At 40.6% G+C, this 27330-nt stretch overlaps 1 protein-coding gene across 2 annotated transcripts in view; it reads left to right on the top strand.

Moving 5' to 3' along the window:
• Nucleotides 1–2069: 2069 nt before the first annotated feature.
• Nucleotides 2070–27330, top strand: part of TMEM255B (transmembrane protein 255B) — a 66739-nt gene continuing 41478 nt past the window's right edge. For both annotated transcript variants that reach the window (XM_085215075.1, XM_085215072.1), the window contains exons 1-3: nt 2070–2229; nt 10607–10749; nt 15020–15082. In XM_085215075.1, coding sequence (XP_085071201.1) covers nt 2169–2229; nt 10607–10749; nt 15020–15082 — 267 coding nt within the window. In that variant the 5' untranslated portion in view covers nt 2070–2168. The remainder of the gene's footprint in view (nt 2230–10606; nt 10750–15019; nt 15083–27330) is intronic.

Raw genomic sequence — 27330 nt, 5'->3', positions numbered from 1 at the left:
GTCCTGGAAGATGAAAAGTGCTGAGATCCTTCCTTTGACTGGAACTATCTTATTGTCACTGTTGGCCTTGATCAGATACAGGGTGTATTAAATTTGCAGAGGGCCTAAAGTTGGGAGAAAGTGTTCAGTCTGTTGGAGGAAGTATGCTGCTCAACAGGTTTAGAATTCAAAATGATCTAAATCTATTGTTCTCAACTTGTGCCATCCTTTTTTAGGGCATGAGGGCCAGGAACCTGAGGTACCTTATCACTTGGGTATGAGAGTGCTGTACATGATTTTTCAATCTGTATTTAGAACCCATGATTTTCCACACTCAGATGTTTCAATTGTGTCTGTTTGGTGACTGCTGGTAGAAAATGCTTACGGCCCATTGCACCCAACAACACATGATACATTCAGGTACTTGTTTTCTAAACTCTGTTTGGGAATTAAAGTCTTCCACAGTCTTCCCTGTTATTTATGGAAAGGAGATCCCTGTCCATAGTCAACCTTGAACCTGAGGGGTTAAACTAACTCTTATGCATCTCACTTTCACTAAAGAAATCACAGAGTCATAGGATCATTGAACCATTAAGGTTGAAAAAGACCTCTAAGATTATCTAGTTCAACCATCAGCCCACCCCCACCATGCCCACTAACCACATTCCTCAGTGACACATCTACGTGGTTCTTGCACACCTCCAAGGATGGTGACTCCACTCAGTGACCTCCCTTGGCAACCTGTGCCAATACCGCAGCATTCCTTCTGAGAAGAATTTTTCCCTAATATCCAACCTGAACCTCCCTTGTACAACTTCAGGCCATTCCCTCTCACCCTATCACTATTACCTGGGAGAAGAGGCTGACACTCTCCATACCACAACCTCCTTTCAGGGACTTGTAGAAAATGATAAGCTGTAAATGTTTTATATGTATCATCACTTTTTCTGTCTTTACAACACATTATTTTATTCATCTCTGTTAATAATTAGTGATTATTATTAGTGCATATGCTACCTCTGTCCTCATTTTTCTCTTTCCTATACAGAATACAGCCTTCAACCCCTCTAATCTAGAGGACACAAAGAGAAAGCAGTGGCTTTGGGACATGGAGTGGACACAGCCTGTGGCTGCCCTTAGTTGCTAGCTTACAGCCTATCTCAGCTGAATAAGAGAAGGCTCCAGGGAGATCTGAGAGCAGACTTTTAGTATCCAAACAGGGGCTATAAAAAAGCAGAGGACAGTCTCTTTATCAGAGTTTGTTGTGACAGGACATAGGAAAATGGTTTCAAACTGAAAAAGGGGAGATTTAGACTAAATATAAGGAAGAAGTGTATTACAATATGGCCTGGTAAGGCACAGGCACAGGTTGGTCAGAGAGTTGGTGGATGCCCCATGCCTGGAGACACTCAAGGTCGGGCTGGATAGGGCTCTGAGCACCCTGATCGAGCTGTTGGTGTCCTTGTTCAATGCAGGGGTTTGGACTAGAATGATCTTTAAGTGTCCCTTCCAACTCAAACGACTCTGTAATTCTACGATTCTGTCACATGATGCCACAGACTATTGGGTGGCTGAGGAAGTTGTCTCATTTCATGTAATCATTTTCTGGGAAAATATGTGAAAGAAAAAGTTAAGGACATGTACATCTATACATTTAGAGATTTGAGCAATAATAAAAAAAAGGACATTAACCAGAGAGGCTTAGGTTTACTACAAGCTGCAGAACACCTTAGTGTAAGCAAAGTGGTTGGCACCCTACCAATATTACTGTCCACAAAAACATATTCTTCTGTTCCCTGCTAGGGAGAAGTCCTACAGAAGGAATGGCGGGCACCTGGACGATGCAGCGGCTGTTGGAACACACTTAGAAAAGGCCTAAAGAAGTTTGTGCCGGCTCGCAGCTCCTGGCTAGCCCGCTCCACGGAGCAGGGCGGCTGGGGACAGGGCAGAGCAGCGCCCGAGAGCGGCAGAGGGACGGCTTGCCGAGGGACGGAGGCTGCTCCACGCCGCCCTCCCCTCGGACAGCTGCCCTTGGTACCTCCTGACGGACCGCCGGTGCCGCCGGCTGACCGCCCGCCCCGCCCCGCCCCGCCCCGCCGCGTTCCCCATGGGACGAGCCCGCCCTGGCGCCCGCATCCCGCGGCCAGCCGCGGCGGCAGCGCGGCGCGGAGCGGAGCCGCCCGCGGAGGATGATGGCGCCGGCGACCGCCCCCACGATGGCGGGCCCGCTAGCCCTGCTGGACCCCACAGGTGAGCCCCGGCCCCCGCGGTGCCAGCTCGGGGATTCGGGGTTCTTGGGTTCGAGGCCCCTCCTCGAGAGCAGCGGCTCTTCGCTGCCGTGTTGGCTGGAGGGGATGGAGGAGCGAAGGCGTGTCCGCCCGCGTCCCTCGGAGATGGGTACCGGGGTGGGCGGCGGGGCTGCAGCCGTGTGCTGAGGTATTTACTAACTGCCTTCTTTCTTTTCGGCGTGCCGCTGCGGTTAATAAATCGCGGTGCTGGTGCGCTAGCGTTGAGACGTTATAGCTTTACTCTGTCTGAGGAGAGGAGCAGGTGGGAGTGCTGAGGGGAAGGGGGGACCGCAGCCGACAGTGAGGTGCTGGGGGTTCGCGGCCCCCGCCATGCACACGGGGGTCCTCACCGCCAGCCGCGGTAGAGCCTGAACTTAGAACCGTAGAACTTTTCCTTACACGTGGAAGAACGGTCTCAGTGTTGAAAAGGTGACGGGAAGAAGTGCCATAACATAACTTGACAAATGTTTTCAGGTGAGCAGTGGAAAACTGCAGGCTGCCCTTAAACTAACGCTGAGCTGCTCCTTCAATTATTTATTAGTGAAACAGTTGCTGCCAAAGCCGTGAGGTCATATCAATACTGCGTGGTAGCACTGTTGCCACACAACAGAATGTCAAAGCACAGTGAGTTCAGGTGTTTCTTTTTTTTTTTTTTTAATGATAGAACTGTTTCTGTGTTTCTGAAGGAGTTGAATATATATCATACTGATGGATTATTCCTCGCAAATTAAAGATACAGACCTGGTACACGCTGCTATCTTGTGGCTTGGAATGGGCGCTGCTGCGTCTGCTTTAATTAGTTCAGCACTCTGGACAAGTCAAGCATTTAATCAGGAAAGGGACAGCAACTGCCAATTGTAGTTGGCAGTTCTAGTAAGTAGTTGTAGCTGGCAAATCTAATCTAGGTGTGAGTATCCCTTTTAAGCATCTCAGTCCATCATTTAGCTTTAGGAAGCGACGTAGGATTCATTTGCTGGCAAAACCATTTTAGAAAATAGACAATGAAAGCCATAGCCAGGAGAGAGATTGCACTGAAGTGAGCGCTGCCATAATTAAAAATTATTAATCTAGCTCCGAACTTCTTCCCTTAAATATTTGCTCAGCAGCACAAAAGCAGTGGATGCAGAATTTGCATTACTGCTTTGATACTGTACCTCTGTCTGTGGTGACTCTCTGCTTAAATGATCTTGTTATGTATGATCAGTGCCACTCTGTCTGAAACACAAAATTGCAATTCTTTCAGTAGGTAATGAAGAGATACCTTTTTTTTCTGCTACCAAATTTTCCTCACTTATCTTTTCTCATATTAGGACGCTAATACACGTTTGGCTGGAGTATTATTTCAAATAAGCATTTCCATTTAGATCACCCTAACTAGATCAAAGAGGAATGTATGAAATTGCATGGTACCAATATCTAGCAAATGTGATTTTGTCCCAGCAAATTGCTACATCCTGCAGTGTTTCTTTCCTTGCAAAAATTTTATAGACATTATGATGTCTGGAGATGGATTTTAAAAGGAATTGTAAAGTTAGTAAAATAGAGTTGTCTCAGTCTAAATTTAGACTTTTTTTGTTAAATTGCAGATCACACGCAAGTTTTCCAGAGTTGGGAGATACTGTTTCACTCTATTTTTCCCTTCCTTGGTCACTGCCCACTTTCCATACCATGGACATGTTTCATCATAAATTCATTCCTTCTCCTTTTAAACTCATACTTTTCTTCACTCAAATACAGAGCCTGCAGTTCATTAAAGGACCTAATACTTTGCATTCTACCAGAAATCTAATCTATACTCTCCCCATAAAACCACTCATTTTCCGTGATTGTCCAGCAAATTGAATTTATCCTCCTGGTCATTGTAAGCAAGCATTGTAAATAATTTGGCTTTCTGCCACTGATGAACGAAGAAATTTTGCTGTATTTTGTTGCTATGTGACCAGCAGAGCTTGATTCTTCAGTGAGTACTTCTTCTTTCTGCTCCTGAGGATGAGATAATAACATGTGCACACTCTCTATTGACCAGCTCTCAAGCTACTGAGAATATGATGAGAAGATTTCTTTCCACACACTTGATTTTTGGCATGCTCAGATATGAATTTGATATGTTAAGCAAAGTGGAGCGAGGCTCAGAGTAAGAGTTCACACTGCATCATTGTTAAAGAAGTTTAAGAAGATAATTGTCAAAAAATGTTTTGAGAGTCACTTCAGTGTTAAAAACTTGTAAGCCTTCATTAACTGTTTCCTGAACCACAAAATGTCCACACTGTCGGGGCAAACCCAGACCCAGTTCCCCATTGCTTGGGGCTATGGGTACGTGAGGAGTTGGGAGCAGCTGCTGCCACCCCTTTCACTCCTCTTTATCTAGTAAGGATGTATCGAGCTGTAGCCCAATATGTAGTATGTCAGTAGAAATACTGACAGCAACTTTTCCTGTGCTTGTAAATGGCTTTTTTTTACATGGTCAGCCTTTGGTTCAGTGCTCACCACAGAATTGTTGGGGGAGAATCAGGCTGTCTGTCTGTGCTAAGAACAGTGCCGTGCCCTTGGGAACAGTCTGGCATTGCTTTTTGGTTGCACAGACCCACGGGAAAGTAATAAAAGCAGATCCAAAAGCTGCATGGCAACTGGTACAAACAGCAGTAAACAAAGATTTGAAAAATCTTGGGAGACAGCGTGACTGAAATAGCGGAAGGGAAATAATAGTAAGAACTATTTGCAGCCCTTTCCATCTGAAGATATTGTGCTGCTTTACAAATATTACTTAGTCCTCACAATAAGCTGGTGAGGTATATACATATAATTTATACACATTTTGATAAGGGCACCAAATGTTTTTTTTGATGTGATTAAGGAAATCCAGACTACCAGTAGTTTATTAGAAATTAATATCTACCCACCTATTTTTATCGTTCCTTGAAAACAAGAGATTTCATGTGCCAGTATCTGTAGAAGGGGCCTCTCTCCACACCTGTAAGACACCTCTGCTGAGGGTGAAGTCTGTTGCTAGCTACAGGTAGTTGTGAGAGCTTCTAGTGTAGAATATAAAAAAGAAGGTATGATTGGATATTTGCATACAGTTTGAGATGCAGCTGGTAAAAAATAAAAGAATGTGAAGATTGAAGGGTATCACATACATAAATTGATTATGCTTTGTGGCAGCTGTAAATATCAAAGTTAAAATGTAGTTCAGTCAGAAAAAAAAAGACCTTATAAATAATGACATTCTTTTCTGCTTTATTTCACTAAGTCCAATTTGCTCCAGTTACAAATCAGAGCATGCCTTATCCTAAGATGTTTTCTAGCAAACTTAATCCGGGCTATCAAACTCATGTCTTTCTTTTTTGCATATCATTATTGATAACATCAATACAATCACAAAAACAACTTCACAAGGCAGTTTGGACATATACTTTACCTCCATGCAATCTGATTAGCTCTTGCCAGTACAGGTGTTACTTTGAAAATGCAGTAGCTTTGCTCCTTGGGCACGTCTCATAAATGCTGACATTCAGTGTTTTCAGTAACGCTTGGCTGAGGATCATCTCATCCACTGACCTTCAGAAGGTTTGCATTCTTACATCCCTTTAGAGTATGTCTACATAAAAACTGCAGTTTTGGAACAGTAGGTATAAGCACGCATACCCAAAACACCCTTAGTCTAGCTGTCTTGACTATTGTATAATCATAGAATCAAGGTAGCTCTGGTGGGAAAGTACTTAGGAAGCTTCCAGTTCAACCGTCTGGTGAAGACAAGGTCAGCGGTGAGGTCAGACCAGCTTGCTCAGGGCTTTTTCTGGTTAGATCTTCAAAACTTCCAAGATCTTGACAGTACAACCTCTTTGGGAGACCTGTTCCAGTGTTTCCCTATCTTAATGTTAATTTTTTTTTCCTTATATCTCTCCTGAAACGTGTTTCAGGTTATGTCCACTGACTTTTGTCTTTCTGCTGTGTACCACTAGGAAAAGCCTGACTCTGTCCTCTTGACAACCACCTTGTAGGCATTGGAAGAACTGCTATTGGCATTGCCAAAAGCCATCTGTTCTCCAGACCAAACAAGCCTTGTTCTGTCAGGTTCTTCTTACAAAGTGAGTACTCCAGTCCCCTCCAGCTTCTCAGGGCTCTCCTGCTGAACGTGTTGCAGCCGATTGATGTCTTTCCTGCCTGGGGGTCTAAAATTGGATATAATATTATGTGTGATCCAACAAATGCTGAACAAAGGGGCATAATTACCTCTCTTATCTGCAGGTGATGCTCTTGTTAATGCAGCCTTCTGCTCACCTCTGCTGCCAGGGCACAGTACTGGCTGATGTTCAGCTCACTGTCTGCCAGGACCCTCAGGTGTTTTTCAGCAGGGCTGCTCCCCCAGCCTAGCAGTCCTCAGCCAGTATCATTGCAAGGCATAGCTTGCTCTGAACTTGCCTCTGCCTGTTAGATTCTCTAAGTTTTATGCTGGCTCTTGAATGGCAATCCTGCCCTCCATAGCATTGACTGGTCCCATAGTTTGTTGTCATCCACCAGCTTGAAGAGCATGCACTCTTACCACTTTCTCCAGGGCATTAATGAATTCAGTAAAAGGGACAGGTCCCCCAAACAGACCTCTGTGGTATTCCACGTGTTACTCACCTCCAGTATACACTATACATTAACCACTCTCTCTGAAGTCAATCATCTAGCCACTTTTTAAAACACTTTCTTGTCTACTTAACCAGATCATGACATCTCAACTTGGTTTTGAGAACACTGTAGGATGCCGTGTTAAAATTTTTGCCACATTTGGCATGAATGACATTCACTGCTCCGCAATGACAGACTTTTTGTTGTGGTAGGCAGTTGAGTTGGTCAGTTGTGACTGTTGCCAGTCTTCTTTTGCTTATGTGCCCAGAAATGTCTTCCAAAAGGACATGCTCCATAATATTTGGTTCCAGTCTCCTGGGAACGAACATGAGGCTGATCAGGTCGTAATTCACTGAATCACTGTTTTGGCCTTTTGAAGATAGGTAATGTATTTGCCTTTCTTCAGTTACTGAGAATTCCCTGGTGTCTGTAACTTTTCAAAGATGATAGAGAGCAGCAGGAATTAGTTCTCTTGGTATCCATAGATATAGTCTGTCAAGTGGACTTGAATGCATGGATCTTCCTCAAGTAATCTCTAATTCAGTCCTTATCTACTGCAGGTGGTAATTCTTCTCCTTGAATCTTATCTCTGAGAGGGAGACCTTCTTGGTGAACGCAGGCATCAAGTACCTGAGCTTTCTGGAGTAGCTCTTTCAATTATCTACTAGCTCTGCAAAGGCAGAATAGTTATGAAACTCCATCATTTCTTCTGGTCTGATTTTCATGGTTGTGAAGGGTTAGGCTGGGATAAGGATTCCCAATAGCAAATGTTGGTCTCACCTTCAACCATGCCACAGTTTCCTTTTCCCTTTGAACTGCTCTGGTGTGTTTGAGAAGGATCATTCACTTAGAAAGATTTGCCAGAGAGTGTTCTACAAAGGCATTACACTTGATGTAAGACCTTCTTTTATCCTCTTTTTTTCCTGTGCATCACTGTTGTTCCCTTGCATGTTACACATCTGTATGCATCACTGTATTATTATGTGTATTATCTGCATTTGAGATAATTCTAATCTCTTTAAAAGTATTGATACTTCAAAGTAAATAATCACTGTCATGGACCCAGAGCCTCCCCATACATAAGCAAAAGGCTGAAGCAAAGGTACATGTACAGTGATGGTGGGAAAGCAAGTTTAAAGGTTCTGGAGTAAGCCTGCCTTCCAGCCCTTCTGTTCCTCACATACTCTGCAGTGTTTCGGTTGCTGCTATCTGTGTAGTGACAGCTGGGTTTGCTGTATGATGATGTGGTAAGTAACACTGATCGACTTTTTAAAGTTTTTCTGAGTCTGAATTCATATTTCACTAAAAATGTGTAGACAGAGCTGGTTAGTTCCCATCTATTTTCCTTCACTTTCTTTTATTTATGACCGTTGGTTTATGGTAAGTTTAGAAGCGCAAATTTATTTTATCTTTCTAAGTCCTTTTAGATTTGTTTCCCTGCGTGTATTGAGTTTGGTTAGAAGGAATGAGAAGAAGTATGTCTTGTCAAATAAGGAGGACAGGTTCAAGCCAGGTCCTGAATGCATAGATCAGATTAAAGGGTGTCTGTTTGCGTGAGTGTGGAAAGAATTACATTTCAGTCTTCTACTAAAGAAGAATAGAGCCTTGCTGTGGTGCACTGAAGGAACCCATCATCACTACCAGCACAGTTCTCTGTCTTATAACTTGATTTCTATTCTAGGGATAAGGAAGATTACTGAAGTCTTTCACACTAGCAGAGAATTCATCTCTGACAAAGAGTTCCCTGACTGACTGCTCAGGAGATGTGAAGAGGGTTGAATGGATTTGGAGAAGCCAGCCTCTTTTCCACATAATGACTCATTGGACAGATATGTGAAACTTTATAAAAGTGGAGAAAAAAAAAACAGGAAATCCCATTGGTTTTCTGCTGAAAAACATTTCTGCAATGTAAATCGAATAGTCGACAGAAATTCCCTGTTATGGTAGATGGGCTGGTTCATGCAACAACTGTGCTACTGAAGTGGTAGCTTCCAGTGCATGCTTGGACAAGGCTTTGTGGAGACTCAGCAGTCTCCAGATAAATACATAACAAAGATACTTGTTTTTTTTACTTCTCTTTTCAACACCAACAACTTTTCTTGTTTTTCAGGAAGATGATCAGCATAGCCAAGCATCGAATCCAAAATCTATTGGGCCACACTATATTTTATGTGTCTCTTATTGTAGGCTGTACAGATACACAGTAGGTTGGACAAATGACTACAACAGTAATGTAACTATGAGTTACAACGAGCAACTAGTTTGGATATTGTCTGGGAATCTGAAACTAAGTACCCTAATCCATATGCTGAAGGAGGACTTTTTTTTTTTTTTCTTTTTTCCCTTTTTTCTAAGTCTTGAGGTTAACCAGTATATTTTATTTGGTGTGGAACGTGCTGCATTTCCATCCATTAGTTAACACTCCTTTTCATGCCTGAAAACTGTATCGTTGAAATGGAACAGAGAACAGATTGCTACCTTAGTAACGTCAGAAAAACTTAAATGTTTGAGCTGTAAGAGCTCAAAGGGCTTGACCTTATTGCAGCCCTTCAGTACCTAAAGGGATCCTATAAACAGGAGGGGAGTCAACTCTTTGAAAGGGTAGACAACTGCAGGACAAGGGGAAATGGTTTTAAGTTGAGGGAGGGAAGATTTAGGTTGGATGTCAGGGGGAAGTTCTTTACAGAGTGGTGAGGTGCTGGAACAGCTGCCCAGAGAGGTTGTGAATGCCTCATCCCTGGAGGTGTTCAAGGCCAGATTGGATGGGGCCCTGGGCAGCCTGGTCTAGTATTAAATGGGGAGGTTGGTGGCCCTGCATGTGGCAGGGGGGTTGGAGATTCATGATCCTTGAGGTCCTTTCCAACCTGAGGCATTCTGTGATTCTGTGAAGACTAGAAGTCAATTAAGAATAAATCATTTCAATATATTAAAAAATCTGGTAGATGTATTGAATAAATCACTTTACTTTGTGGGAAGGGTAGCTGACTTGTGGAGTAACACGTGAAGTCTGCTTTTCAGTTCTGAACTGGCTTTGATGAAACGGAACTGGCTTTATTTAAACCCATACACCTAGTGAAGAACAGATTGATAATGAAGAATTTCCATGTCCTCTCAATGAACACACTTAATTGAGCAGCTATTACTAGAAAAGGTAGTCCCATATGTCATTAGCTGATTAGATATCAGATCAGATATGCTTCAGAAATATAGTTTGTTTTGCTTGCCTTAGTATTAATATGAACACCACATTCTTTTTTTTCTTTTTTTTCTTTTTTTTGTGATATTATGTAGATCTTGTTTAGTATGCTAATTTGTTTAAAATATAAATTTGTATATTCTGCCAGGATAGACTAAAATTGGAACTTCACAAAGGTAAGCATTGTACAAGGCTTGCAGGTTTTGACATATGGATGTGAACAACAAATTAATTATTACAGAAAATAAGCCATAATTATCATCACCTGACATTCAGTTCAGCTTAATAGAAGCTCATCTTGTACATGTGCCTAATGTGTGTGCATTAAGCTGTGTAGAGTTCCAGCTAACTCTGTATTTATTCAATCCCTCTGTTGTCTGCCAGCATTTGTACTAGTGGGAGAACAACAGTGGGTTAACAACAGAAGAGTTTAACAAATGAAAATGGTTGATTATTTTGCATTTGTTCCGCAATTTTTGCAATTCAAAACTCTTTTCTTCCTCCTCCCTTCCTCCACTTTTTACAGGGCAATTTGCAAAAAGGAAGAAGACTTCACTTTGGTTCACAGTCTCTCTACTGGTGGTGTCCATTTTCATACTGACCATAGGTCTGGCAGCTACAACAAGAACAGAAAATGTTACTGTGGGAGGCTACTACCCAGGCATCATTGTGAGTAAAGAAACCTACTAGATAACTATATCAGCTGAATACAGGAAGCTATAACTTATAAAAAGAAAACAAAGGAAAATCATTTGTGTTGCATTTCACAGAAAGAAGATGCTTATTTGTTTTGATCTAGTTCAAGTGTGTGATTATGTAGGGGAGTAAACACTGAATTGCCCTGAAGGGGAGGCTTTCAGGGGACACAGAGGGACCACGTTTGCACCACACAGCAGTATGCTGAACTCCTTGACCTGTGCTGGAGGCAGTGCCTGATTTCCCAATAATTTGTTACAAATGTGGGCATACAAGTGATTACATGACAGGCATTTTTACTACTCTGATGGTGCAAAGAGTCACTCTGCTCTTCTGTCCACATGCCAAGAATTCTGCTAGGTCCAATGGAGGGAAAATGCTATTGATGGGCATATGGAAGCTTCTCCTTAGAGTCTACCAGTAGTCTACATCTTCTTGTACAGTCTTGGTGTCTGTCCTCATGCACAAGTTCTCCTTCCAGATCCTTTGTTTTGCTTTTACATTTGGAGCAGGCCACTTAAACATATAGCTGCACTGGACATGAGGCTTATGCTGCATCTGTTTAACTCTGTAGTGCTCCTGTGTCTTCTGGGGAGGCCTTGCTGGTTCAGCCCCTATGGCTTTTTCTAATCTCAGAAGTGATTGGTCATATCTGTAAGTGGAAAACTTTGGGAGACGAATAGCTTTTTTAGGTGAATGAACTGAATTTTAGAAAAAAAGAAAAACAAGGGCAGCAAATAGTCTCTATGCCTTATTTGCTCTCCCCTAGACAGCCAAGAGGAGGTAAAGGATGTAAGGTAAAAAAAAAGAACAGAGGTAGGTATCAAAGAGGTACCGATTTAGGGGTAAGGGGTCTGGAGCACAGGCCTTGTGAGAAGCAGCTGAAGGAGCTGGGATTGTTCAATTTGGAGAAGAGGAGGCTCAGGGGTGACCTTATTACTCTCTGTAACTGCCAAATGGGGGCTGTAATGAGCTTGGGGTCAGCCTCTTCTCTGGTGTAACTAGTGATAGGATGAGGAAGAATGGACTCAAGTTGCACCGTGGAAGATTCAGGTTGGATGTTAGGAAATACTACTTTCCTGAAAGAGTTGTTAGGTGCTGGAATAGGCTGCCCAGGGATGTGGTGGAGTCACCGACCCTGAAGGTGTTTAAGGAATGTTTAGATGTTGTTTTCAGGGACTATTGGGAATACTATTGGTGATAGGTGGATGGTTGGACCAGATGACCTTGTAGGTCTTCTCCAACGTTGGTGATTCTATGATTCTATGGATGTGGTGCAAGGTTCTTGTTCTCTGTGAAATGAAATTCCCAGAGAAGAGGGCATTTCATCTTTTAATACTGTGCATACATTTTGCATTGCCATTAATAACTTATGAGTTAGAACTATTCCTCTTAAGCAAGTCCTCTTACATCTTAGTGTAATGTTGAGAATAGGTCTTTCAGAAAGATAATTTTGGGATAATGATCTGTAAGGAGTGGTGTTTTAAAAATAGAACAAAAAGTAGTTCCAATAATAAGATCTTAGAAGAATGACTCTTCCTTTTATTAAACTAAAATAGATATATTAATACTGATAAAAATCTTCTGTAAATTGAATTAAAGTATTTTAGAAGGCCACATTTTCTGTATTTGTTCCCTTGAAAGGAATTTATTTGGAAAGCTGTGTTGAGTCAGTGTAAGAAGCCATAAACTCATATGCTCAGAAAAATTTATTTCAGCATTTAGTTTCTTTTAGAAAGAAAACAATGTCTGCTCACCCAGAAAAATAAAATAATATACTAATTTTTAATATTTATTAATATTTTGAATATTAATATTCAAAATAACTGGGATATATCGGAATGTTTTGAAAACAAAATATTTATTATTACATTTTCCCTTCAAAAGATTGTTGGTTTTCCTAAAATCTGGAATTCTTTTTGTGCACATGCTATCTTATTGAACAAACTGAGAAAGAGTGGTGGTTAGTTGGTATAAATATTTTGCAAACCTTGTACAATATCTGGCCAAGTCAGAGGAGCTCTGCTGTCCCTGCCCTGTTTTTTGAGATTGCTGACTCCAGTGCAGCACTGACAGATGGCTATGGAAGACCTTTCAGAGCTCAGTAACCCTCAAAAGGTGCTCCTCTTCTCCACGGGCAGTAGAGGGAGCTTAGAAAACTGGCATAGCCCTGATCCCAAACTTCTAAATAGCTAGAGCTTGGTAAGTGAATTCCACATTACCTATTTAATTGTTGGGCTCAAAGAAGTTTAGGAGGTCAGACAGTGTCAGTTTCAATTAAAAATAAGATCTAGTTCTCATAGAATTAACAGTAAGAAAATAACTTTCAGGCTGGAAGTTCTTCAACCTTGCTTCCTTATAAACACTGTTTATACTTAGGTACTTCTTATCACTTATGTGTGACTACTGCTTGTATTTTTTTACTTTTCTATTTTTATAATCTTTCAAATAGGAGATTGCAGAGTCCAAATATCTCTGTCATTATACTGACTCTAATTTCCAGAGTTCCCAAACCAAGCAGCTTATTATCTTAACACACAAGAAAAGCAGCAAATATAACACTAAACTAATCTCAGTAATTCTGTGGTTTTATGATATGATCTCTCCCTGTGGTTCTACGCCTTCTGATTTAACTGCTATTGTTCTTTATTTACTGTTTTTTTTTTTCTTTTTTTCCTGCATGTGGATAATAATGCTCCACTGTGTCCCCTCTATAAGCCTTAAGTGGGACTGCATGGGTTTCTCTTCTGATGGAAAAATTGGTGTTGGAACCAGCTGTCATTTTGATGTAGTTGTGTTAATTTACAAAGTTGCTGTCCTCTGAATGCAGTGTCCTTGCTCACAGTTCCAAGACTCTTATTCAGCAGTCAGCTCAGACACTCTTCCACTCTCTTTTAGTCATACTTGTTTTTTCATACTTGTGCCTCCCTTTCACATAAATCTTCCCAAAACACTCAATTACAAATCCCTTTTCCTACATTTGCCTTTTGAGGAAGAATCATGGGTTCCTGGTGAGATATTAAAGTGCTTACAGGAGATTTGCTTTCTGATGAGAGCAGTTGTGCATTAGAGCAAGGAGTTCGTGGGCCTCACTCAAGCCCTTGGCTGGGACGCTTAGTCCTTAAAAACTTAATTGGGCTTGAAAAAGAGACTTTGAAGCTAGCACCAGGAAGAGGTTTAGATTCCTTAACAGAAAAGTCATGCTCCATCCATGGAGTGATTGTTTGTGAGCTAAGGATATGGTTGAGAGCTTCTCCAAGCAGAGTAGTGCCATCTGTAGCAAACAGTGGAGCCAGGAATGTGGAAGTGATGGGGTTGAGACTGAGGTGGTTGCAAAGAATCATATAGTCAGGCAAAGCAGGAAGAGAGAAGCAGGAGAAAGCCCAGTGGCACTAACACTGCTGTGGCTGTTTCTAAACCTCTGGCCAGCTAAGTCTTGCCTGTGGGGCACAAAATTATTTTATTCAAATGAACAAGAGCCTGAGGGGAATCCTGATGCCAGAAAGCTGGAATTAAAGGCTGGTTTCCCTGTAGCCACTTTATCTGACATTGGACAAGAATGCAAGGAGTTTCCATCTCTCCAAACTTTCACAGGCCCCTAATACGGAGCGGCATTTTCCTGCCGACCTGGTTCTGGAGCAGCACTGACAAGAACAAATGCTGCTTTACTCTACCTTCCTTTCCTCCTCTCTCCTGTTATGGTTGCAACTGGTACTTGTCTTTTTGGCATTTTAGCAGGGATTTTTTCTGTGTGATAGTGTTTAGTCATTAAAACCAAAGAAACCCAACGTAGGATTATGAACTTGGGTCACTTACGTGGCAGTCATGCACCTATTTTTTGAGGAAAACTCTTTCCTGTTACCTGAAGCTCTACATTTTTCCAAGATAATGATGTGTGGGCTAAATGTCAGTGTTTTTTCCTCCCACTTCACTTAATTTTTGCTTTACAATTTGTAAAACAATATGTGATAATGGTAACAATAGCCAGGTTATAAAAGCATATATTTTCACAGGCTTTCCCTTATTAGATTACAAGATGTAATCTGAAATATTGAAGATTTGGATTTCTGGTCATTCCCTGTTGCATTATATGATTTATGTCCAGTGATAATATTTACCTTTTCCCCTGAGCCATCCCAAATACTGGTATGATTGACCTGCTCAGATATCACTGTTGTGGTTTAGTATGTTGACCAAATAAGCTGACCTTGTATGTTTCTGTTGGTTTTGTTCTTTACCTTAGCTTGGCTTTGGATCTTTCCTAGGGATTGTTGGCATCCACCTGGTAGAGAACAGAAGACAAATGGTAAGCAACGTCACTTTTTGTTCTAATTTTTTGTATCATGATGTCTTAAAAACACAAAAAGCAGAGATTTTCAGTTGACTTAATACTGCTCCAATATGCTCCAAAATATTAGTCATTTTTTTCACATTTTCTGAGAAGCACCTGAGAAGTATGAAGTGACCATGATTCTATCTGTATCGAGCAAGGGATGATTTATGGGGTCATCACTTCTGGCAATAAAAACCTGTTGTTTTTTTTTTAAACTCAATTAATTTCAGTTGATTTAGTGAGTTGACCCAGAGAAGGGTCAGATGAGTGTGAGTTTGGCCAGGACTGTGTAACAGAGAAAAGGATAGGGAGGGAGGCAAAATGGATGGGCATCAATGTGCCAGTGATCAGCTCTATCATAAGAGGCGATCTCATCCTACAGAAGTTTCAATCAACAATGCTTTCCTAAAAATCTACATGTTGAAAAGAAGAATCTTGCTGTCAAGATTCTCTGACTAAATCAGACAGGATATGATGTTGCTTTGTGGTTTGTTTTATATTTAGCTTGGCTTGCAAACCCCTTGCTGTTATTTATGTGAGGAGGTCAGGAAAAGTCGTTGGGGCCATCTGGGTAAAGGAAGGTGTGTCAGACTGGATTTGCAGAAAGTCTTAAGAGTTTCCTTGCTCTCAGCAAAAAATAGCACTATCTTGGTTGAATAAAATCGTGTCCAACGTGTACTTTACAGTAGACTGATTACAGCTAAGCATTATGAACTACAATTCATTTAATAATGCAGAGCCTTCACAGGTATAAATCAAAAGAGTGATGTTAAGCTTAGAGGAAGAAATGATTGATGTACCTTACATTTTACTAACAATTTTTAAGTGGTCTGTTGTGATTTCCTGTTTCTTTCTTAGTAATTCCCGTCTTGATTTCATTACTTGTAGGTAAACTTACTTCATAATATCAGGGTTGGAGGTTTTTTTGCATTTTTAGGAAGTTTAAGTGGTATACTTTCAAATACTCCTCTACCAATTTCAGGCAAATTCAGCAGGGAGGTAGAGACCCCAGAGATGTGCAGTTCAAGTTTCATGAAAATATGCAGGTGGGCAGAGAAAAGAAGTGTAAATTAGTTACCCTCTGATGCTATGGTGTTGGCTCTCCACCCTGGAAAATTAAGGATTCCAAGTGGAATGTGCCCTGTGAGACATAAATCTGCAACAAATCAGTAGTCATTAATTTTGCTAGTAACAAAGCAGCTTATTTGTTTTTTTAAGAAGTTTTCTCTATTTCTAAATTGGAGACAAGGATGAACTCCAGGGTTCCAAGTTGCAAGCTAAAGAGAGAGGGTACATAACAATAGCACTGTCTTCCACAGCATTCATGCTACTTTACTAACAACTATAATATTTCAGGTTTATTTTATCTTTCATTTTTCCTCTGTCCTGCCTCTTAGTTCTCCATTGCTTCTGTCTTTACCAGAAAGTAAAATAGCTTATAAAAAGAAATAAGGTGGATGAGATGCTGCCAAAGCTTATAAGACTCAGTGTGTTGTATCGTTTGCACAAGGAGAGGGGATAAATCCAGTATTTTTGGTCCTAGAGCCCGTTTGCATTTCCCAGCATGGAACAAGGAAAACAGCTTTCTATTAATAACAGTTATGATCTGGCTGTTGAAATACTGTTTTGTTAGTGAACAGACCAAGAAAATAACTAGAAAGTTTAATGATGCTTGTTCTGAGTATCACCCACAGTAGGCAAAGCCTTTAACACTGTCCAGCTAAGACTGAGTTGCTTGCTTTCACATGTTTCAGAAATGAGTTGGAAAGGGTTTACATCATACTACAACTGAGGGCAGCAATTATTCCCTGGAGTGTAGCTGAGTACATATAATTGAAAAGGTTAAGGGCAGCTTAAACAAATTTGCAGGCATCAATAATCTGTAAATACTTAGATAAGCATAGAAATGTAATAGAAAAAATCATATTCTGGTAACTCAAATTTCTATTTATTGCATCACAACAAAAGAGGGCATGGAGGAAAAGGAATTATTTACTCAGTTGCTTCTTTTTTAACTGGAATTCCTTTAACAGTTACTTCTGTGTAACTTGAATTTAACCCAGTGTAGCTCTGACAGTTTTTTGGCCCCTGTAATGAATAAATACTTCATTCTTGCTGGTTTTTTTTTAGTCGAAAATTAAAGTGGGTTCAGTTACATTAGAAGAAAAAAAACACACCTGTTTCTAATTGATGTTTTCTCCATAAATCTGTTTCTCTTTTTATCTTGAATTTGTATTTATTTGTGATCTGCCCTTTGTAAGTCTGATTTTTTTCATGGTTGATGAAATGCTAAGTGCAGTATGAAATACGTAATGTTAGCAGAGCTAGTCCAGCAAAAATCCAGCAGTCAATAAATGTAAACATGGAGTTTGAGAAAGAATGAAAGCACACTTAGGCAGAATGGACAATGGGTTGGTCTTAAAACACAACATTAATAATGCTGCACTTCTTTGACCTTGTTCTTGACATTCTAGAGTCACAGTGGGACTTCAATGTGCTGACCAAGATATAACCTTTAATTTAAAGGAACTGCTACTTGCAGAATCAGGCTCTGCCTCATTGACTAGCATGATTTCACTTGAGCTCTCAGCATTCATGCTTGCTTCTGTTATGCAGAGCTTGGCACCAGTAGAATAAAATCCCCCTTTGACTAAGGATAAGATGCCTTTGCACTGATTCAGAATGTTTAGAACCAGCAAACAGCAGAAATTAAAGCATAATGTGTTGCTGTTCCCTTTTTCCTCCCTTGTCCCCTGCAAAACAGGCTATGGTTTAAAGAACAGAGCATAGCTTTAAGGTGCTACGTTCCAAAGGTGTATAGTCCAGATGGATGTGTGGAAGATACTACAATACTTAAATCAAATGTAGCTGATTATATGACATGAAGTATCCTTGCTTATTTGATTGCTTGCCTGCCATCTCCTCACAATACAGTACAATGTATTTCTGATTAGAAAACAAGATGCTAAAATTAGATACAGAGGTAGGGAAGGGTTTGTGTTGGTAGGCACAAATTAGTAAAATGTATGTAAAAAATGATTAGTGAGGATACCTACTCTGCTCTGTTCAGACAAACAATGCTTCTTGTTTTTCTTGCCAATCGAACATCCTGAAAGAAGCTGGCTTTAGTGCAGACTTTAGTGAGATGCTAATTGCTGACAGATTCCATACCACATATTAAGCTAATTAAAGCATCAAGTTTACATGAAGAGAAATACCATTAAAATTCTGTAGACTTCACAAATACATGGAATAAGTCCTTGCTGTAGTGCCAGTGGAAATGCAGATCATTTTCATTACTGAAGTAGTAAGTCTTGCTGGAACTCAAGCTGCCCTGGACAGCCAGGTCTAGTATTAAATGTGGAGGTTGGTGGCCCTGCCTGTGGCAGGGGGGTTGGAGATTCATGAACCTTGAGGTCCCTCCCAGCCCTGGCCATTCTGTGATCCTGTGATAGCTCTTTTTTAAATATCTGCATTTCTTTCATAATATAACAGTATCTTATTAGCTGATAAATTCAGGCAGCTTATTCCTTGAGAACTTCTTTCATAGAGCACTAACATCTTCCTTGTCTCTTATGTTTAGCTCCTGGACTGCTGTCACGAGGTGCCCTTTAGAGGCATCTCCTTCTCTCCTTAGGTCCTGGAAGGAGCCTTCAAAGGTGATTTAGACTAGACTATTGAGTTTTAGGTAGCAAAAGAGTAGTAAAAATAATCCCATGTTAAGTGACAGTTATATTTGTCCTCTATAATCCTGAGGAGATCACGAAAGGTATTGTACGGTAACTGCACAGTTTTAGAGCAGGGCAGCCTGTATGTAGACTGTCCAGTCTCCTTTTATGCTATAAACATGGTGCAGTCTTCAATGTTAGCTACCTTATTTGGCAGGAAGCTGCTTTGTAACCCCTTTTTAGTACTATTGGAGAAGGATTTTGCATGTTGTCCATCCATGGTAGTTCTGGGAAATCCCCATTATTCCTTGTCATGAAGGAAAATTCATATGTAGAAGTAAGGCAAATAACTGGAGATGTTCTGAAGGCTCAGTTAATTCAGCTGAAAAGGAGGAGGACAGATGTGTGTCTGTGTGAAAGCACCTTCCAAAGTGAAGGCAAGTGAAATTAGAAAAGGGAAACTATATAGGCAATAAAAATGTAAGTAGTAGGAAAGTTACTTATATTCTATTTTATTTAGTATGTTATGAGATATTTTTATTAGTACTAAGTATTTCAAGAATGAAGGACTAAGTTAAAATATGTTAGAATTTTTTTTATGCCATTCTTTGACCTTGTGCATTAAAAATGATGATTTCCAATATATAATAAATACAAATATACAACTACAGCATAGACATCAAAGTCATATTTTATAACTCCTCTTGTCTTCTCTAAGGTTTGAATGAGTCAGTATTATTTGAAGCATTTGCTCATTTTGAATGTTGAGTATGGGGCAGTATTTTCTGCTATTTTTTTCCCCATTTGCAGTGTTTTGGCAGAATAAGAGAATTTAAGTTCAAAGGTGCCTCTGGTTCAACTAGTTGCTTAAAGCAGGGGCAACTTCAAAGTTATTTCAGGTTTTGCTGTTACACGTGGACTGAATATCTGCAGAGCTGTGGTTGACTGCTGCTCCCTGCCGTGGTGTCCTCAGTGAACTTGCTCAGGGTGCACCCTGGGCCCTTACTCAGGGCTTAGAGAAGATATCCAACAGCCCTGACACCAACAGGGGCACTCTGAGGAACACAGGTCCCACCTGGATGCGCATCCACCGACCACTGCTCTGTGGTCTCAGCTGCTTTCCATTCATCTTCTATTCCACCCACACAATCTCTTTTGCTCCAATGCAGCTATAAAAATGTGACAAGACAGCAGTAGAACCCTATTTAGATGCTGGGTAATTGATCTGAAATGCCTAAATACGCAGAGGCTGTTGGCAGTTCATCTTGTCTGCTAACCACATATTTCTGATAACAGGAACCACAGGCTTGGGGAGAGAGACCGGGATGCTACATTGCAGCTCCAGGCCAGTTACTGCATACGAAACAGATATTCCACCAATTGCATCTAGCTGCAGCACAGTATGGTAGTTATTTCCCTCTCATCTGCCACTAGGCCAGTCTGTTCATTGTACCTGTCCCGGGTCTTACTCATCTTTGATATCAAGTGACACAACATGGTGGTAGATCAGACTCTAGATCAGAAAGAAACTACTATGTTTACTGTTGTCTTTGGCAGAAGGAAATGCTAAATTTATTACAAAGGAGGAACATGTGAGATAGAGATACTTTGATTTCCATTTGGAGAGCTTTCTTGGCAACCATAATGGCTTCAGTTTGCTTCTGGAAGCTTTTATTGTACAGATACAAGTATGTACATATACATGTATGTGTATTTGTATGTGTGTGAACATATATAAATATATACATATATACATGCACCAGCACAGTTTATTCTCAACATTGTAATTTCTTAGGGTTTGCACTGTTTTTTTTGAGTCTGAGACTTAAGTTGCCAATTCAGTTTAAATCCTCCATCTTGTTAAATGGAAGTTTTTAGGGATGTAGTCCTGTAAGATCTGTGCTTAGAAACAGTGTGCAGAATTAAGGACATAACAGGATAATGTTTTTTTTTTTCCTCTGCCAGTTTGTTTTCTCATGCTGTTTATGTAATAAAAGCATTACAGTCACACAGCTGAGAAGAAGTAAACTTTATGACCCATTAAATGTGTTTGTGGAACAACAGGAAAATTCATTACTTTCCCAAGCAAGCAAGCGATGGGGGATAAAAAGAGTTTTGGTAAGGAATCTTAGATAAATGTTAATGTGTGCATGGATGATAAGTTGAGATATGTCCAGAAAAAAAGACAGTTTCTGATCCTCTGTTTGAAAAATTAAATAGATGAGTATCCCAGCTGGCCAGATACAATCTTCTAGGCACAGCAGGCAGAACTTCACTGCATGAAAATTTATAATTTGATTGTAATGCATTTCTGATAAACAGCATGCATGTCTTAGAAAACAGTGCAGTCACTATAATGTGAAAGCGGATTTATAAAAACAGTTTTTGGTGTTAAGTATGTACTGCTAAACAGTGCCAGCCATAGTAGTCTTGATCCATGTCAGTTCATCACATTTCAACAGGGAGCACAAGGTCTTATGATATACAGCATGCTATTTATTTCTATTTTATTGTTTTCATACTGCTCTGAACAGCTGCCTCTGTTTAAGTGATGAAATGAACTTGTTCCTCTTTAATCAGTATCAATAATCAGGAGCATCCATGTAAAGAAATATCTGATAGATTCCTATAGTTAGCACTGCTAATCGGTGAATCTACATTTATTTCACTTTTATTCCTGTCTACTTTAATGCTATATTTAATTTTTGCTTCTTGTCTATGTATTTGATATTCCTAAATTTGTAACCCTATTTAGCCATTCTTAAATAAGTGCTTTTGCTGATGCTCAAATTCTTACAAGTCTGAAGTTCCTACTGGATTAAAGCTTGCTTAAGCTGGTTCCACATTGTGTTTATGTTGTTGTTTTCTGTATTATATTATTCTGTCATCATCAAATCCAAGGCATCCTCCTCTCTTTCAATATTACCCATCTAACTCCACTATCCCAGGCAAATGACTGAGGAAAAGTAGTGATGTGGAGAAGAGAAAATATAAGTCAGAGCAGCCAGAATCAAGAGAATGGAAGAAGTATTGACAAGATATTGATTTTGGCAGCATGGATACTTCCTCATCTAGGCTTCCTCTCTAGCCAGTGGAAAAAAGACATTCCTTCAGAAGGTGATTAATCCCCTCCTGCAATAGATGTAGAAAGTTTCTGCAAGTGCCTGGCCCTCTGTTGGCTACAGAGGAGCAGAGATGAGTAGCTGAAGTAAGTGCTTATAAGTAGCTGGAGTTAGGAATGATGAAATCCATCCCTTAGGGGAATTTTCTTAGCAGCTCCACCACATACAAACAACACTCTCTGTTTCACCCAGTAGTCCATGTAAGAACTAGTGCTTCACCTTGCATGGTGCACTGCAACATTCCTCTTTCAGAAATATGTATTGAGACTTCACACCCTGTGTGAACAGTGATCTTCGTATGCTATGGGAGGTATAAAAGAGCACCAATAATAAAACAACCCCACTGAGATTAAAAATACTATTTTAAATTGCCTTCTGCTTTTTGTCTTGGAAAAAGTGAAGCAAGTGCAGTTCTGCCTTTCATCTGACACTGGTTCAGCAAAATCGTCTGGAGTCCAGTAGCTGGGCCTGTCCTGACACTTCAGCAGATCTGAGAGATATTGCATCAGCAGTGATGATAATTTTAACTGAGCCAAGACAAGCATTTATTCATTATGAATGAATTATCTTGAATTTATTATGTGCTCTTTATTTACACATACATCGAAGTCATTCTCTGACTGCAATGTAACAGTGACTCCAGTTTTAAAGTCTAAGTGCATGTAAAATTGCTTGATGGAGGTTGATTTCATTCACTTGGTCATTCTAGCAAACATTTGCCCACAAAACAATTTGAAATAGTTTTCTGGCTGTTTTAGATCTGGTTTGTAGCTGACATTAGATTCTGAGAGAATGAAAAATACATTAACAACTTTGTTTCATGTTTCATAATGGCTGATTGAATTCACACCATTCTTTCATATGGGAAAAATCATCTTTACTTTGTATAGCATCTGTCGCAGAAACTGTATCTTCGAATTAAAAGTTAACAGACAGGATACGTTACAGAAAGATTAGGGGAAAGTGGATTGGTATAAATAATGGCTTCATTCAAGAAGCACTTCTGGAGGGTGAAACCACATGAGAGACCTAGACTAGGGAACTGAGTTAGCCATACAGAGAACTGAGTTTTTATTTGGACAATACAGTTTTAAGGCAGAATGTTTCCATTACTTTTTTCTAGATGACTGGAGTTGCAAAAGAGTTAAAGTGCTCAATCTCTAAAAGAGCAAGGGTAGCACAGCAACTGCGGGCTGCAGGGGGAATATAGGAGAATGGGAGAGATGTGTGTGCACAGATGGCTGGGAAAGCCTTGTGAGGAACTTTAACAGTGGTATTAAGGCATTGGTTTGGTGTATGGGTTTTCACACCCTAAAGAGAAACGACAAGCAAAGAGAGCTGCTTGGGAATGGCTGATACACTTGTGGTGATGAAATTTTATCCGTGTTTGACAAAGCAGTGGTGAAGATGCCATAAAAGTGGGCTCCATAATTTTGAAATAAAAACAGTAACTTAAGATTAGTGGAGATAGGGAGACAGCAAGAAACATGCTGAGGGATGCAGAAGTAATAATAAATGGATGCTTCTCAAACAGAGGTGCCAGTATGTTAGATGATGAGAACTATTAAGTCAAAAGTGATGGAAAAAGAAGTTGCATAACAATAAAAAACTCATTTAGAAAGCATGTAGCTGAAGGAAACTGAACCAAAGCCAGCTAAACACCTAGTAAGTCAAAGTGTGCAGGGAGATTTGCTAGGAAAAAGTCATTGAGCGCATACAGAGGTATCCATGAGTATCTGCAGCAGAGAATCCAGTGTCAATAGTAGAGACAGACGTAAAACAGCAGTAGTACTGCCTAGTGACTCAGGTAACTGTTTGTAAATATGCATTGATCTAGAGAGGATGTGTGCACATACTTGGAAAGAACACTGTGCGGACGCTTCCCTCAGGCCTCATGTACCGAGAGCAACATGTGGCCTGCTGGTTGCCATCTCAGTTTCCACATCATGAAGCATGGCACATCTCTCTTTCTCCTGTCTCTAAGGGCCCAGGTGCTGGTACTACGTGGTGTTGGGTTGTTCTGCTGTGCCCAGTATGGAATGTCCCAGATCTCAGAGGGATGAGGGCTGGTGTGGCAGTCAGAACGCATGGTCATGAAGTACATTGCTCCATGGAGCTGGGCTGTTTAGGCCATCTCCTGCTGTGCTGACCCAGCACATCCATTACACAATGCTGAGCATGCTATCAATATGATCAGATGCTAATTCCTCCCATCCCCATAACTGTCACAGCAAATGTCACAAGTTCCAAATAACTCAAGGAGTTTGTTTACCTGACCAGTAAATAAACTTACCCTGTCCTCAGGATCTCTCTGTGTGATAGGAGGAGCTGCAATAAGCAGTCTTAGATGTCTGTGCTTCCTTCCTTCTGTGTTACTCAGCTGTGCTACACAAGCCCTTGTGGGCTGGAGGAGAGCTGGGAGTGTTAAGTCACTCTCTTGCACATTTCCTGACCATGGATGCTCCTGTAGTCCTTTACCATTGGGACTTGAGTAATTAATGAATTATCTGCACAAGCTGAGCAACAATACCACTGGAGGAGATTAAGAAAAAGCAATATGCATTAACTGTGCCTGCATAGGGCACAAATTAACTGTATTAAGGAGTAGAAGATGATGTCAAGAATTCTGCCTTTTACTATTCTGCCCTTCAGGACATTGAGCAAGAAAAGAAGAAATATTTTCTGAATGGAAGTGCTGGCTTTATTTTGAAAGTGGGTTTTGATCTTGTGGCTTTTTTTCTCCTTGGCATAATTGATATCTCTAACGCAGTTTATGTGTTCTGTATCAACATTTGTTTATCTAATTAATTCTGCCCTTTTGTGCATGTGAATTTGCTTAAATTTCTCATGGGATCTTTCCTTTCCCTGTGTTCCACCAACTGGCCTTTTCATGTTGCTATTTTTTCTAATTATCCCTGACACAGTACTGGAAAACAGTGAATTTCTTCTCAGGCAGGAAAACCTGAGAGTCTTCTTGATCACAAACAGCACAACAGATCCAGCCCTTATCATTGATTCATTACAGCTAAAACATCCCTTTTCTCCCTTTGTAGTTACCTGATTTAATTCACTTTGGGGAACAGCTTTCCACCTAGAAAGTGGCTTGCTGTGTCTTCAGGCAAGCACAGAAGCTTGTATGCAACCATGCACCCCTTTGGTGACAGACTGGAACAGATTGCCCAAGGAGGTTGTGGATGCCCCATCCTTGGAGGCATTCAAGGCCAGGCTGGATGTGGCTCTGGGCAGCCTGGTCTGGTGGTTGGCGACCCTGCCCATGGCAGAGCAGTTGAAAATCGATGATCATTGTGGTCCTTTTCAACCCAGGCCATTCTGTGATTCTGTGATTCTATGATTCTATGATTCTATGATTCTACGATTCTATGACTCTATGATTCTATGATTCTATGATTCTATGATTTGAGATAGGCAACAGGAAAGAGGGCTGAAAACTAGGGCATCAAAGTAGGGATGGAAGAGCAAGACACCATTTCACATGAGCAGCTGCATAAGCTCAGCTCTGTAGTCTGAGATAGAATTAGCAGTGAGAGAAGGAAATCTCAGTCAAAGATCTGTGATAATCAACAATGTATTACTGGATTTAATGAATTCAATAGCAATGATGGGGAAAGGCTATAGATCTCTAGCTTGTCCACTTGATCTAAAGTCACAAGACTCGACTGCATCATGTGCACAGTGTCTGTCAGAAAGTTTTCAATGATGGCTGTCTCACCTTGCTGGTAATACAAGTATCTATAATGCAAGTATCTACTCTAGGCATTTGCTACATTATTAGATGTCTTGCCTTTGGGAGTAAATTACATTCGTGGATGAGGTCCGAGCTCCAGCTCTTGTCTTCCAGAACTGTAACAGCGCTGGTGCTCTTAAGACACAGACATTTACTGTGTTCTTTTTCTCACCTCCTTCATCTTCAAGTCAGTCTGGGAAATAGTTTTTCAGCTGTTATTTAGGCTGTCAGAAAAGTCTGTCATCATTAGGAATTTGTGTCATTGTAACTAGTACTATGACTGGAAGTGGCATTAATGAATAATGAACATGATAATCCTATTCTCCTGTGGTGTGACAGTCCTCCAGGTGAGCCTGAATTACAGCAGTGCTATTACTGAAGCATTAACCTTTGGAAAGAATAGGTTGGCAGGCCGTAATTTGTGAAGCACATCACCTCCTGTAGTGAGAAACCTAATTGGCCCAATTGTGAAAACCCATGTAAGAACCTTGCCTGAGCTTAATTTTGATCACAGAAGAAAAGCTTCTTTCCTAAGAGCAGGGGAATAAAGTGGCAACTGTGGGAGGAGGTGAGCTACCAATAAGAGAATTTTCCAAATTAATTCACAATTGGAAGTACTTTTATGGCCTCTCACCTCACAACACAGGCAGCACTTAGTTGATAGTAGCATCTCAAGTGCAGTGCAATGAGTTTTCTCATCTTAGCTTTGCATTTAATATTAATCTATAGCCTTATTAAGGTGCCATCACAGATGCAGTTCCTGGCTGAGATTGTGCCGCATGTGAAAAGTCGCTGTCTGTTTTGCATCTGTGACATAGTTTTTGTAAACATTTGTTCTTAGAGTTTCATCTTCAATGTACAGAAAAAATGTACAGCAATTTTCTTTAAGCCTCTACTAAGTTCTGAGGTTGGAGACATAGGGAAATCAAACCAGTGAAAAGCTCCACAAAGTAAACTTTATTTTTGAGAATGTACTGCCAGCCTACAACTGGCATGTGCCTGTCTTTTCCAGATATGTTTGTTTGAAGCTGCATGTGGCAGAGCCTTTTGAAAGGTCTCACTTCTCGGAGGAAAAGGCTTTGGGTAACAGTGCTTCTCAATTTACATTGATGAGAGTAATTGTCTGGAAAAAAGTCACAGAGAGACTTGCTGTAGAGCAGAATGCTTGGAGAGCTTGAAGGCTGTGCAGTGAAAAAACTATTTAGGATGAACAAAGGGAGTCTGTTATATATAATGTAACTTATATTTGCTACCAAAGTGATTTAGAAAACAAAAACCCAAATATTTTCTGAAGTTTCAGATCTACTCAGTCTAGATTGAGAGGATGAGGCACCTCAAAAGGCATTTGGTGGTAGAAGTGATTCGTGTTATTTGAACAGTCACACTTTTTGTCTGAAAGCAGGTAGGGACTAACAGAGCTATGAAGAAACCAGGTATCTGCCAGAGCTATGATCTGGGACCTAGTGAAACTCACAGAAATGTTTCACAGGAATATTGAAAACAGCTGGTGAAGTTCTAGCTTCTAGATTATTCTGAGGGTTGACATCATTTTCTGTGTCTGCTGCATGTCTCATTGTATCACATAGGTGATAGCATCCCAGCCAGGTCTAATTCAGCACAAAGTGTGCCTTGGTACTTAAGGTGTCTGAGTCAAGTGGGTGCATGGCTGCAGCTAGTGTGGCTACC

The sequence above is a fragment of the Meleagris gallopavo genome, chromosome 1, assembly GCF_905368555.1.
Source record: "Meleagris gallopavo chromosome 1, MGAL_WU_HG_1.1, whole genome shotgun sequence".
Lineage (NCBI taxonomy): Eukaryota > Metazoa > Chordata > Aves > Galliformes > Phasianidae > Meleagris > Meleagris gallopavo.
Note: the sequence above shows the minus strand (reverse complement) of the source record. Positions and strands in the feature narration are given on the sequence as shown.